A 14,768-nucleotide genomic window follows, 5' to 3' on the forward strand; every position below is an offset into this window, starting at 1 on the left:
TGCAGACTGTTGATTTATTTTTCAAGTAAGTGGTATATAAATCTTGCTAAATACAATAGAATAAACCAGGAGCACACCAAATCCACACATCAACAAGCCTGCTAGCTGGGGGAGGGCAGAATTCTATAGGCCGTTCCTTAAGAAGCCTGTGATCCATCCTCTTGACATAGAAAGCCAGGTGCTTGTGGAGACCTGATCAGGTGCTATTAAGGCCCACAGACCCCCTGTCTTCCATCAGTCTGGGCACTGCATAATGGGGGCAGGGGGAGGGGCTTGAGTGAGGTGGCTAAGGGCCATAGCTAAGTGACAAAGAATCTGGTTTAAATGCGAAAGACTCCAGGTTCCATCCCCAGCATCTCCAGGTAAGGCTGGGAGAGACCAGTGCCGGAAATCCTGGGGGCTGCTGCCAGTCCGTGTGGGCAATACAGAGCTAGACAGGTCTGACTCACTGCAAGGCAGGTCATGTTCCATACCTCCAGGTTTCTGGCTTACGGTCAACCTGCTCACAGCCTGTCTGCTACTGACCTGTCAGCCTGTCTCATCCCCCACCTGCCATTATGATCTCTTGCCTGATATCTGACAGGCACCCTGCAGGGAGTTGTCTGCAGTGCAAACGGCTCCAGGTGATACTGCAGAGGAAGGCCCAGGTTTCTTGCCCATCTTTCTCCCTTCTTTTTCACACGCCTGCACCTTCAAAATTCCAAGCTGCTTTCCAATAACCCAAATTAACTCGAGTTTAGGTTTAACCTCTATGTTAATTAGAGAATGCTTGCTAAGCTCATTGAAGATAAAAAGGGGCTAAGAAAAATTCTCAGTATAAAATCCAAGGGAAAGCAAAACGAGGGAGGGAGGGAGGGAGGGAAGAAGGCTAAGTTAGGAGAAAAAGTAACAATGAAGTCAGCTTCGTGATCAGAGAAAGACTGGGGAGGAACCAGAGGTCATTGTGTAGAGAGCAGGCGTTCGGCCTGAAGAAGGGCTAAGGTTCAAGCCAGGGCATCTCCAGTTATAAGAATCAGGTAGCAAGTGCCCAAGGCCCTGGAAAGCAATCTTGGGTTTGCCTAGATCAGTCATCCCCAACCTGCGGCCCTCCAGATGTTTCGGCCTACAACTCCCATGATCCCTAGCTAACAGGACCAGTGGTCAGGGATGATGGGAATTGTAGTCCAAAACATCCGGAGGGCCGAAGGTTGGGGATGCCTAGCCTAGATGGACAAATAGCCTGGCCTGTAATGCATTAGTTTCTTATCCACCTATGTACTCTATGTCTCCTCCTCTCATAGATGTGGCTTGCTCTGTCCATCTCAGAGAGCTAGAAGATATTCTGGGCCTCTTCACTAAGGTCAGATCCGCATCAATCTTTCAAAGCAAATGGCTTCTCCCAAAGAATCCCAGGAACAGTAGTTTCCCCCTCATGAGCACCCTCAACAAACCACAGTTCCCAAAGTCCTTTGGAAGCAGCCATTGCCTTGACTGTATGGTGTAGGTGAGCTCGTGGTAGTTGTAGGAAGAAGGTGTATTTCCTGACACAGAACCAAGGACACTGAGTTGTGTCAAGGCTGGCCCACCCATTAGGCAAGGTAGGGAATTGCCTTGGGTGGCAGGATCCACAACAGCAGCAGATTCCAATGTAAATCCTTATCTCCCCCCCCCCCAGTGATGTAGATCTTCACTCACCTGTTCTTCCCTGGCATTTTGTGGTGCTGATGCTGCTAGACTGTCATGCACTTTTATCAAGTTACAGCACATGCAATTTTTCTGAGAGTCACTGAATACTGCATCCAACAGTGTTGCGACAATAGCCTGCAAACTGATATGTGCAGGGCTTTCAGGGCGTTTCTCGTGGATATATATCTATATCTATATATATATATCCCACCTTTCCTTTCCTCCGAGGAACCCAAGGTCACTCAGTGAGCTTTATGTCTGAGTCAGGATTTGAACCCTGGTGTGCCAAGTCCTAGTCCCAACACGCTAACCAAAGAGGCCCCAATGATCCCAACATGTTTTCAGCCAGCCTGGGGCTGTGAAAATGACTTGCCTGTGGATAATTATTTCCCCCACAGCCAGTCTGTTTATTAGACCTTCATAACTCAAAAGAAAGATCTTTAATCTCTCTTTCTTTCTTAAGCAGGACTGTGACTCTGACCTGGAGAGGGTGGGTGGGAGGTGAGAAAGAGAGAAACTGCTGTGTTTTTATTTAAACAGAAGAATCTACACGTTAAAGCTCCTAATAGGTTTCAGGCTAGCCAAAGCAGGAAACCAAAGACTGTGTGGGGGCCAAGTGAATGCTTATAGCAAGTTCCAGGAAGTGTTACTTAGTAATCTGGCTAAGCCCTCACAAACACAACTTGTGTAGGCAGAGTTGAGAAAACAGCCACGCGGCACAGGCAGTCAGGCTAGGGAGAGAGCAGGGAACCAAGTGAATGAGAATCTAGCAAATGCGGATGAACAGCTGATGAACCTGGGTCCCAAGATACCAGCAGAATGATGATATTCAGGGAAGGCTCCTCCCAGTAAAATGGTGTTGTGGAGACGACAGGAATGCCTAAGCTCCTGCACTAACACCTGCCCTTTAAAAGCCGCATGCAGCACCTTTATCCGGCATGGCTTGTTGCACATAGCCAAACATAGCAGTAAACACGAAGGCTAGAAACACACTTCTCAGGGATTAGCTTGCAAGGCACCAGAAAACTAGGGTCCATTCACAGGTAGCTACCATAATCAGAGCACAATGAGATTTGTGTGCCAAAATATGCAAAAAAACAAAACAAAACAAAACTGTGCAATGCAGCATTTATTTTGCAGAGCACATTTGCTTCCAAGATCTAGAATTCAAATACTTTAAAAAAAACAACAACACAAATGAGAATAAAGAACACTGTGGGGGTCACATGAGGTGGCCACTTACCGTGGGGGTGGCACTTACAGCGGTGCCTGCAGCTCGCCTGAGCCACGCATCTCTCCTGGGAGTGACACGGTGGCTTAGGCACCTACAGGCACCATGTTGTCCGAAAGGCAGTGTGGGGCTTGTGTCCGTTCGCTGCCTCCCCCTCAGCCACCCTGCAGTGCCCCATGCCCCGGCTCGCCCTGCCCCCAAGCCCTGATAAGGAAGGAGAACAGGATATGAAAACAGGGGGCAGGCCATTGGAGCAGATAGTAAGGCATGCAGGCAGTTCAGGAGCTGTACCCAGTATCCTCCAGGCTGTGACCGGCAGAACGTTAGTCTGGTCTTGCCTTTTCACTGCACAAGGAGAGGGGTCTGGCTCAATTAACCGGGTTCAGTTTCCTCCATTTGCAAGATACAGAATAAGGCAGAGGGAAATGGGAGGAAAACAGTCTTTTATTTTTTAATTGGAAAATCTCCACCTCTGCAAGAAAGTTTGGCTCTAAAGGAGGCATACTTTTTTGGGGTATCTTTGTTGGATGCTGCCCATAGTGGCTGGGGCAACCCAGTCCAGTTAGATGGGCAAGGTATAAAATAAATTAGTAGTATACTATTATTATAAAGTGCAGGTTTGATCTATAAAGGCTTAAACGGTTCAAGGCCGCAATACCTCAAGGACTGCCTCTCTCCATATAATGATAGGACTGGACCCTTTGACCATCACCTGAGGCCCTTATTTGTGTGTCCCCTCCACAAGAGGTCCAGAGGGTGGCAACACGAGAACTGGCCTTTTCTGCAGTGGCTCCCGGCTTGTGGAATGCTCTCCCCAGAGAGCTCACCTGGTGCCTTCATTACGTATCTTTAGGTACTAGGCGAAAGCATTCCTCAAGCAGGCCTTTGACTGATTAAACAAACTATGGCTTTTAAAACTGTGTGTGTGTGTAGTGGGTATACTGTTACACATTTTTGTGTTTTTATACTGTAAACCGCCCTGTGATCCTCTGATGAAGGATAGTAGATACATTTAATAAATAATAACTACTGGTTACACGTATTTCTGGGCAACTTAATCTGCAGCACAAGCCCCTTCCTGCTTTTTCCTTAGCTCATGCAGACACTAATGCCAACAGAGTTGGGAGATCAGTTATTTAAATCTTAGCATTCACTCTCCGCACAGCATCCTTGATGCATCTTCAAAGTTCAAAAACCAAGTTGTTTCATATTGCCCAATGTTAAGGCTGACCAGATGCCGAAGGGCACTTCCAGATACATGTTTTGCAGAAGACTACAACAGCCTGCCACCATTGGACCAGATGGGACTAGTAGGATCACACAGCTACTATACTAGTAGCAACTCCTTGTGCTCCCCCCCTTTAGATCCTTTGTGGTTTGCTTCTCTCATTGCTGCTAGGATCAATGCCTGGGAGTGCATTACCTTATTTTTTCCTTGTTTCAGTTGCTTCAGAGCAAAAAAAATTGCAGACTGAGCAGCTCAGCTTTTGCAAAGCATGTCTGAACTTTACAACGATGGTAAGGAAATCGGTGGCAATAAAAACATTCTGCAGCCCTTTAGAAGAAACAATCAAAAACTAGAATTCACTCTGGGATAGTAGAAAAGATTTGGAAGTGGTAGGGAAACAGTGTCAGCCCCATTATTAGTTGACTGCTGCCTAAAGAGGTAAATGTTGGCTGGTCTGCAAGAGCAAGCCCATAGCTGCCTGTATGCTGCAGGCGTATGCCTCCTCCAGCCTCAGTGGATATTTAGCATTCAGCCCAACCTCAAAGCAGTTGAAATATTAACTTTGTGCCATAGGCCAGATGCGCGTTGCCTGAGGGTGGTGAGCACAGAACTCTTTCTAAATGGCTGAGTAAATCAATGCCCCATTCTTGCTGGTATTCTGTACCTCCCACACCCATGTAGATATACTCTTAATCTGTATGCACCTACTATCTTGTGTGTCAGCAAGATCTAACTTTTTGTATCATATGAGAATGCCCTATATGCATTCAACACAAAAAGAAATTCCAAATTCTGCACTGGGTGAGGAACTGGTGACCCTCCAGATGTTAAAGCATAAATCTGTAATGTATGCTTTAATGTATGCTTTGCAAGGGGTTGGACCAGATGATCCTCAGGGTCCCTTCCAATTCTACAGTTTTATAGACCTGTGACTACCAACTTCCATCAGCTCCATCAATGCTCAGGGATGATGGTGTCTGTAGTCCAGCATCAATCATTTGGAAGCCCTAGGTTACCCCTCTTTGGCCTATGGGTACCCACAGAGTTCCTGAGATGAGATTTGAACTGTTAGTCTTCCAATAAAGTTCACACCCCCTTTGATTAAGAACACTAATATTTATCCCAGGGAATATCAAACAGTAACAAAATCCATATAAACATGGGGAGAAAGTCCAGCAGAGGAATCGAAACGGCTTCCCTGTCAAATAAACAAATCCTGCCATCAATTTCCAATGATCAGGTGGTTCTCAGATCACCTATAATTATATATGAAATATATTCATACCTTAGTTCATAAAATATTCATTGTCTTAATTCCCTTCTGAAGCCTTTAGACCTTTGCATTTGCTCTTATTTATAGTAATACAATATCCCAGACTTGTGCGTATCATCGCTCAACTGCAGACCCCTCTTCTGTTTTTCATGTCCAGGTTATAAATGGCCTGGCAGTCTTCAAAAGGAAAATTGTTAGCTCCTTATCCGTTACTTCTGCCAAATCATTTTGAAATACTGCTAATATAAATGTAGGACTCACCTAAAAACATTTGACCAGAATGATTGGAGCCTTATACACTGCCACCACATGTGGAAAGATGTTCCAACCTCTGCGACTCCAACTGAGATGGTTATATCCTACTGAAAGTGAAATACCATCTCAGTGAAACTTTAAATGTGTTCTCCCTGATCCTTGATGACACAGATGGAAATGACTCCCCCCCCCAAAAAAAGTTCATGCTTTTAACCTACACTCTACAAGGCTGTAGAGCAGCAGTAGAGGATGAACAAGTAACTGCACAGGCCTCTTCCCTCACCTTTCATTTGCTGAATACTGCAAGTCCTTGTCCAGCCTTCATTAAAGTTCTCCTCCACATTCAACACTAGAATTAGGATGCTGATCCCACACCAGATACTATAGCGATGCAAAATACAAAAACAAGACACCCCCTCACAGCCCTATCTATGTGGAATTGATTCCATGTCCTCTTTTGACCCAAACCCACAGGCAATGATAGGCTGCTAAGTATCTTTGATTAAAATTGTGGATGTACCACTCATTGACTTTGGGAGTCTCCAATTCAATTTCAGGCATGAATGAAGCACAGAGGAGCTCCATCTTGTCAATTTCCTTTAGCTCTTTATAACACATAAGCGTCATTTTTGTGTGGTTTCTAATGTGGCTGTAGAAACACAGAGAAACCCATCAGGGCTGAGATTCACTGAATCAGAATTCAGACAGCTACTGTAGCTAGAAATTTGGATGACAGAAATATTTTATTTACAATTTTGGGGGAAAAGATGTGAATTCAGCAACACTGAAATGCAGGCAGAATATGTGTCTATTGGTCCTCAAAGTGACCACTGGATACATGAGACACAATCTTCCCTAGCAGCAATAACATCCAATGCTATAGGCCTCTGCCATTCAAGAGCAATGATGCCCTAAAGTGAGAAACAAGATCCAGTGAGGAGCCACAGTATTTCTATGCAGTACAACAGACAGGGGGATCCGTGCAGTTTGGACATGGATGTGTCTGGTGTGCCACAGCATGCTTCACATGATACCTCCACAATTGACTATGGGAGTTGTACAGGAATATGGACTTCTCAGAGTGTGTCACATCCTCCTGCATGCTACAAATGTAATTTTTTACCTTTGTACACTAGTAGGCTAGTTTTTGCACTTGCACAGCCCTCCCCCCCCAATCCAGAAAAGCAAGAGGCACAATCAGTGTTCAAAACACATTGCAGCCAAGCAAAAACATTTGGGTGCAAAGCAGTGTCAGTGAGGAGTATAGCCTGGAGACAGAGAGGTTTGAAAGGCCCCGTTTGGTTCTTGAGCTTGAGGTTCCGTACCCCTGATCTAGACTGATAGAGCTAACCGTCCCCAACATAGGCTGAAGAAAGGAAGACTCTCTGTAGGAGTCAGGCCCTCTACAGAACAGGGTACTATGGTGGGACCAAGCCTCAGTGAGTATTTCTAACCTCTGAGGAAGGTGTCTTCATTTAAACGGCAATGTTTGATGAACAAGACATTTGTGTATACAAATAAGGTTCATTTTGTGTGAAGGCCAAGACTTGCCTGTTATTACTTTAATAAAGCCCAGGTGTTTTTCACAGATACATTGCAAGGAAGCTTGGAAATATAAATGATATGTTAATCACCTTCATTCTCTTTGTCCTTTCTTGCAGAGGCAAAAACCCCAACAGCCCTATTATAGGCATTAAAACTTCGAACACTTGTCTGCAAGCCATTATTTTAGGATCCAATTTAATGCACAAATGATTGCCGTTAAGACAAGTCACTATCACGCTCCATCTGCAATTCAGTGACAGTGTGGTAACAGTACAAGTGGCCACTACTACCCATGGGAATGTGATCTGTAGGAGTGTGACTTGAACCTTGGAGTCGTTGATCAGGGTACAGAACTCAATCCATTTTCGACCACAGCGGTTATGGTATATCCAGCCTATCCAAATATAGTACACACAAAAACATTAATCAGAGCAACTTAATGTGCAACTGTGGTTGTGAGGGTAAAACTGATAAAAAATTGTAAAAGCACCTACCACTTCAAAGTAAGTGCCATGGAAATTATTAATACAAGCCTTCTCCTGAGGCAGATCATATTGTGCAAAAGGAAACAGACCACATCAGAGGACCGTTGATAAGCAAATGCTGGGGCCCAGGCTCTTACGTTTGTGTGCAGACAAAGGCCCCCTAACCTGGCTGAAGCTTGTAAAGCACTGGAATGAGAAAGTTAAACAAGAGTTAGAGTATAAAGTCTCATTTATCAGTTCTGCAATCACTCAATAAATGCACACAAGACACAACTATGCAAACAAGTTTAATGCACTTTGAATACACAGGAGGGAAACAAAGCTTTGTGATCACAAAAATATTACAAAAAGTAGTTTTGCGCAGGTGAACACACACTGGCACTGTGATAATGTAAGAATATACATTAGAAACTAATATAAAATATTTTTAAAACCTCTGCTAGTTTAGGTTCCCATTGTTTTTTTGGTAGAAAAAAAGGCATACTACAAAGTACTGAGAATTTCACTGCAGGAATGGCAAGCCATTTTCAGACAGCTTCTGCAATGTCCTTAAGATTTTTGTCGAGAAACACACACACACACACACACACACACACACACACACACACATGTGCCACATAGATGAACTACAAAAAGGTTCATCTCAGCTGAAGCTGGTAAAAGTAGCCTCAGCAGTCAGAATTAAAAATTGAGCAGGTCTAAGGATTAGGTCCTCCAAAAGCAAAACCACTCATTTTGTTTTCTAGCACTACAACCATCCAAATTATAAAACTACAGTAACAACAAGAGCACTATCATGTTTAAAAAAAAATATCCACCCTGCTTTAACAGTGAACTCTGGTTCCTACCGATATAAAACAGTCTCAAGATAGGAAGGCAAAGGCAAACCTGGAGTGTAACATTACCTTAATTTATTCCTTTAAGTCTCATTTGCTGTGTTTAGCAGCAGCGACAATCTGATCTGCTAGAACTGAACACCAATGCTATGCTCCTGAGCCCTCCCACCCAGGATCCAGCACACGGAATGGCCCTAAGAATGGGGGCTGGGCCACAAAGCCCGTGGCTTTTAGGAGCTTTCTTCCACAATGGCAGTTTGATCCTGCTAAATTGTGAACTGCAGCTCCAGAAAAGCCAGGCCCCAGACTGTGTAATTCATCAGCAATCAGAGCACAGAATCTTTTGAATTAACTCACTGGTTTTATCACTTTAATAGGTTTCGCTTTCCCTAAGGTAGGTGAAGTCTTTATACAGAATTGAGATTCTGTTCAGTGTTGAAAGGGAAACTAGCGAAAGGGATACTCGGCTTAAACCTGAGCCAACAGATCCTTTGAAGACAATTGCACACTCCTGTGTTTCCCCAGAATATTAACCAGGGCTGGCAGTGGCTATCCTCTCTTATTGAAGGGCCTACACTAACATGCACTATTGTCAACAAGGCTCAAACCATTCTCCCCCCCCCCTTTCCCATTATGTAGAGGAGCAGTGATGAATGCAGACCTTTGCCATCAGGGCCCAGGAAAGAAAACTGCAGCCATGTTGATTTCAACCCAAACTAGAAAACAAGCAAAGGGAAATGTGTGCAGGAGGGCGAGGAGAGTGGTAAGAGAAGTGTTTGCAAAACCAGAACCATCAGCTGGTAAGCAGATTCTGGTCTGTGCTTTTAAACAAATCTGTTTTCTGAAATTAAAGTGTATTTGATTGAGCCCTTTAAACATTTACTTCACACGCTGGGATTCATTACGTTATCCTGCTATCAGGCTTCCACATTTCAACAGTGAATCATAAAAGTAGGTAGATGGAAAGGGTACTTCAGATCACTTCTCCAACCTCCTTATTAGCTGGCTGGCAGAAAGTAGAAAAGGCATACCTTTATGACAGCCTTGGAATGATACTGTAAAGCTAATGTACCACTTATTACGACTTTATGGTCTGTAAGCAATCTGAGGAAAAAATAATTGTGTATGAAATGAAGAAGCTGAAAAGTGCATAATGCCCATGGGTTAATTGCCTGAGAGGCAGGTCAGCCTAGGGATCCTTTTGAAACCCTCATCAGCTACAGGCTCATTTTCTGTTTGACATTTTGGATGCTCAGCAAAGGAGGATTCAAAAGAGACGGAACAACTAAAGGTAGGAAAAGCTACAGTAACATAGGGCTGCCAGAATATGAAGGTATTCTTTCTGTTCCTATAAATTACAATGATGGTAGTGGTGGAGAGAAACATTAAACATTAACACATTTTTGCCCCAAGCCATTAAAAACACTTCTGCAAATACATTTGCTTTCTGACCCTTACTTCCCTTGCTTTTATGTGTAAAGGGCTTTTCTTTAAAACAGTTCATGATTTTCTCCCTGCTGCTAGAAAAACACAAGTGTGATGAGATGGAGCAATCCCTACAGCAGCAATGAACTCCACCAGCATGCATGCAGATGTGAAACCCATGCTTTCATCTGCCATAGAAGTGCCTGACACTTCCAGATCTGCAAAGCTAGGTGGATGATCATGGTGCAGTGCAAAACATGCTGAAGAAGCTTGCAGTGTGCATGTAGAGCATCTCTGTCCAACCAACCATCTAGCTTAGTGGCAAAGTTCAGATTTACACACCAGAAAAACAAAATCCTGAGCTATTGTGTCTAATGGTGCATACAGATGTACAGGAGCAAGCTTCTTTTGTCCCTATGGGGTAAGCTCAGTAACCCTCATTCTTTAGACTCTCTCTCTCTCACACACTCTCTTTGCAGTGAACACTGGTTTCTAGGCCACCCTCACCCTTCTCTGCTGAGCTGCCTGTCTTTCTTGTTATCTTTAAAGTGCTGCTGGTAGGACCTTGCATTTAAACAATCATACAGTGCCTGACTTATTGATGATTAAAGAGCCATCATTTATTCTGAAGCTGAAAATTATTACAGGCAGAGGTTGTTTCATGGTGTCACAAATGTCCAGCCAGTTAGCACTTTGAGCAGCCCCTTCTGCTTCAAATTGACATGTGTAATATGGTTTAATGCAAATGAGCAGTGTGCCGGAATGAGCTGGGAGCAACAATCCACAGGTGGTGTGTCATCTAAACTTAAACGCATGGCTTGGTTCCCCCAAACAAACCAGGAGCATGGGTTTGGACGACATGACAAGTCAAGTCTTGTAGTTTGTTGCTCCCAGTATGATGCAGCCAGGAGCGAGGGAGGAGCAAAGCAGGGACTTTTGAGCAGTGTGCACCAGCATGCTGCTCATTCACATTAAACCACAGTTAAATATTAACTATGGTTTAACCTTACATGCAAACACAGCCGATGAGTGTGCTTTGAAGAGGGGAGTGGATTCTGTTTTTATAACTTCCCTTGCTACCAATGTCAGTGCCATGGGGGAGAGGAAACCCACAAAAGTGGGGATGGAATTTTTTTGTTTTGCTAAAACTATATTCTTATAGCTTGCAGTGTTCTCATGTGAAATTCTACAGCCGATCTATATTTTGCTCACTTACTTACTGACTGCTTCATATTTAGACAGTAAACCCTCTGGAATGGCTCTTTTGTTGCCATTTGGTCTGATGGCTAGGTTAGCACTGTCCTGGCACACGGCTGGTGCAACAGCTGCACTGAAAGTTAATAATTGTTGCAGCAACCGAGGAATGGTGTTTACAGCTCCAGGTGCTGAAGGGATTAAGCAGCAGGTGCAAACCAACTGAAGAACAGCCAAAGCTCCAGTTTCCTGTTAGCCACTTTAGTAACTAGCAAGTGGAGAACAAGAGTGCAAAGTAAACTCTTCCTGCCTTGTCTTAGGGTGGGAGGAATGGTCAGCATAAGTGACCACAGTGAAAAGTTAGCAATACACAGTAAACGGAGAGACCAAGCTCCATTCCATTAAGTCCTCTGGGAAGCCAACAATAATAGTTTCTAGCAGTTACTGCCATAAACTGTTACTGATTAAACACCAAGACACTTTACCTTTGATTTGCCAAGGTAGTAATTTGTGGGTACTTTCAGGCAGATATGAAATCTGAATACTCTGCAAACCCTACAAGACAGTCATTTTAAATACACTTTGGACCAGTTCTTTCTCTCTAAAGGAATGCTCATGCAGAACAAAACGTTTAAAAGGTTATGGGAAAATGTAACATCAGTGTGGACTTTGCAGCAAACTATGAAAAGCCACAGAAGACTGTAGTCTAGTCTCCAGCTCACAGATCCTTCCTGAAAAACCCACAAGATTTTTTTTCCACTTCCAGATTAACATTTCATAGGATTTCTGGCTTTCCCTCCATGGATTCTTTCATTTCTCGGATAGGAAACTCCTCAGCTCTTTACTGCATCCATAGAGGGTAAACTATAGAGAGTAACGAATGAGACAGTATAGCTGTATAAAGCCTCACTACATTAATTAAACTACTATGGAACACAAGGCTTCCAAGATAAACTGTAGAAAAGCCAGACAGTTTAGACTCTAGAAATGACTTCTAAAGCCTCACATAATTGAATTCTCCTTCATCCAAAAACATTTCTATGTACATAGGAAATTAACGTCAGGCAAAAGGTTTCTACTCTCCTCCCTGACATGCCAGTTTTCTATGTGCAAGGATTTTTTCTCTTGCACAGAGGAGCATTCCGTCATATGAGACTCCATTGCAGTCCTAAGCACAGCAGTCAAGAAACAGCTTTATCACCCCAGCTGCTGTTTGTGAAAGCTAGGCCTAATAAGGATGGCTTTTGTGGGGAAAATATGCTAGGTATCTGACAGTAGCATTTGAGTGATAGCACACCATTTGAATGCCAAAAGATTTTCCTCATAAGCAGGGACCCCTTACAAGATTTCACTACAACCTTCTATGGCTTGGCCTATTTCAACCTTGCAGTGTTTTATGCTTAGTCAATTTGGCAATAGCGGTTAGTCAATTTTGCTTACATTAGCACATTTGAATTGTGCTCACGACAGCACAACAGCTTCCAAAATACTACAAACTAAGTGACTCCCAAAGCTTTTTTGCCTTGTATGCCCTAAACATCAGACCACACTAGTGTACCATGTGATCCTAAGTCCTTTACTTAATATGAAAGGTGAGGCTTCTAGGATTCTGACAGGGAGCCTGCAGGCAATATTAAATAGTTTATTGTGAGCTACTTTATGTCACCAGCACATATCTATCTAAACTTGCTCGAGGTCCAGTTCCCTAGCCATCAGCCCATGGGTGTACACCAATTCTGGTGTACATCAGTATACAACAATTCTGAGCAATTTCTTAAGGTCACTTATGCCCGTGACAAAATTTCTGAAGAACCTAAGTATACACAGCAAGAGAACATGGTATTTTGAACAGTTGCCTAGTTGAAGTGGACTTTCATTCTCTTGGGAAGGGAAGGGAAGAGAACCAACATGTTTCCTTCTACAAACTTTGTAACAGAAACTTTCAGAAGATAGTTTCAGGTTGTAGATTTCTGCTTTAGCAGTGCCAGATTTCATTTTCAGTGGTGAGCTATGGAGCTACTACCACTTTCCTAGGAAGTTAGTCAAACTGCCTATAAACAGAAAGTCAAAGTCTGCACAAAATGGTGTTAGAAATACAGTGTAGCTGTCTCAAAATCAGGCCATAACTCTGAAAATTAATGCCTGTGTATACAGCAGTACATCAAGCTGAATTTTCAAAACATTCTGAAATGGCCTGACTCAATATGCATTAAAATTAACAGATATGCCTTCCCAAAATATGTGAATAGAAAGTGAAAACATGATTTCAGCAGAAATAAATGTTCTTTGGAAAACTTCATTTTTAAAGCCAATTTAAAAACAAGACAATAGGTTTTCAGGCATCTCTTTAACTCATGTACCCTTTTCTATTTCTCTGCAGTATGAGTCAGGAAAATTTGGTACAAATCTATAGGAAACTACAGGAAGGATACAATATCAGAATTGTTAACCCAGAAGATCTGGCTGTACCAAGTTAGAAAATAAACACCCAAAGACCTCCGCTCATTGTACAGCCCAATGAGAAATACCTATGAAACCCAATTCTCCATGTACTTGTCCCTTTTACAGGTGACCATGAAACAAGGAAGTTATGCTTATCTTTGAAGAGAATCAATTATCATTTTGGCCTATTACCCTAGGACACACTAAGATAGGTGTTTAATCCTGCAATCCAGTAAATACTTACCTGGTAGGAAGCCCCACTGAACACCATTAAGTTTCGTTCTGAAGAAAAACACTTAGGCTTGGGTTTCACAGAACTTTTTTAAGCAACCTTTTCCTAAATATAACCCAAGCTGTATCTCTTCCCTAGGGCAAACTCCTGACTTAAATAGGATGTTTATAGGCCTCAGAATTCAGAATCTAAAATGACAGCTTAAGTACAGCCCCCTCTGTAACATCATGGCAGTTTTGCCAGTGGGACCATGATTCCCCTGCCAAATCAGTCCCTAGTGTGGCATCAAAACTGATCAGTGTTTCCTCAGTTTGACTGTGTGTACATAAAGTATAAACAAAATGGCCTTTCTGGAGCAATACAAAAAAAAAATCACACTAAAGGAATAATTCTGGCCAGGAGAAGCATGGCTAATTAAAGAATTTGAGAGTTACAAAAAATACTTCTAATGGATTGTGTGTTTACGCCTGAAAATTGTGTGATTAAGCCAAGGCAGATGAGGCACATAAACCCTGAGCTGGGGGTTGCAGGGACCTCTGGAGCCAGTTAAAGTAGGGAAAGGAATTCTTACAACTACTATTAATAGTTAAATACTTCTCTCTCCTTGTCTCACTCTCGCACTCATTCATATGCAGGTTATTCAGAGTTCTTCCATGACGGAAGAGAATGCCAGGTACTGGGAGAATTGAGTTCTGGCTGGACTGCTGTTGAGTAACCCCTCCGTTCTTTGCAGTGGATATGCAGCAGCATCTCTTATTTGCAGGAAGAGCTTTTACTGCACTAAATTATCCCATGAGTCACTGGGCAGCATACAGCAACTTGTTGCTTGTGGGTGTCAGCTGGCTTTAATGCAGTGGGTTGTCAAATACAGCATCAGGCAAGATGGAGACTTTCAGTTTCTTTTCAGGCCAACTATACTCCTTTGGAAGTTTGAACTAAAAAGGCAAAGAAGTTATT

General features: G+C 43.1%; 1 protein-coding gene across 2 annotated transcripts in view; it reads right to left on the reverse strand.

Annotated features, from left to right (window-relative positions):
- Window positions 1-7,956: 7,956 nt before the first annotated feature.
- The window catches only part of SUFU (SUFU negative regulator of hedgehog signaling), a 69,482-nt gene continuing 62,670 nt past the window's right edge, over window positions 7,957-14,768 (reverse strand). For both annotated transcript variants that reach the window (XM_053389360.1, XM_053389359.1), the window contains exon 12: window positions 7,957-14,746. In XM_053389360.1, the coding sequence (XP_053245335.1) occupies window positions 14,657-14,746 (90 nt within the window). In that variant the 3' untranslated portion in view covers window positions 7,957-14,656. The remainder of the gene's footprint in view (window positions 14,747-14,768) is intronic.

This window comes from Podarcis raffonei, chromosome 5, assembly GCF_027172205.1.
Source record: "Podarcis raffonei isolate rPodRaf1 chromosome 5, rPodRaf1.pri, whole genome shotgun sequence".
Taxonomy (NCBI): domain Eukaryota; kingdom Metazoa; phylum Chordata; class Lepidosauria; order Squamata; family Lacertidae; genus Podarcis; species Podarcis raffonei.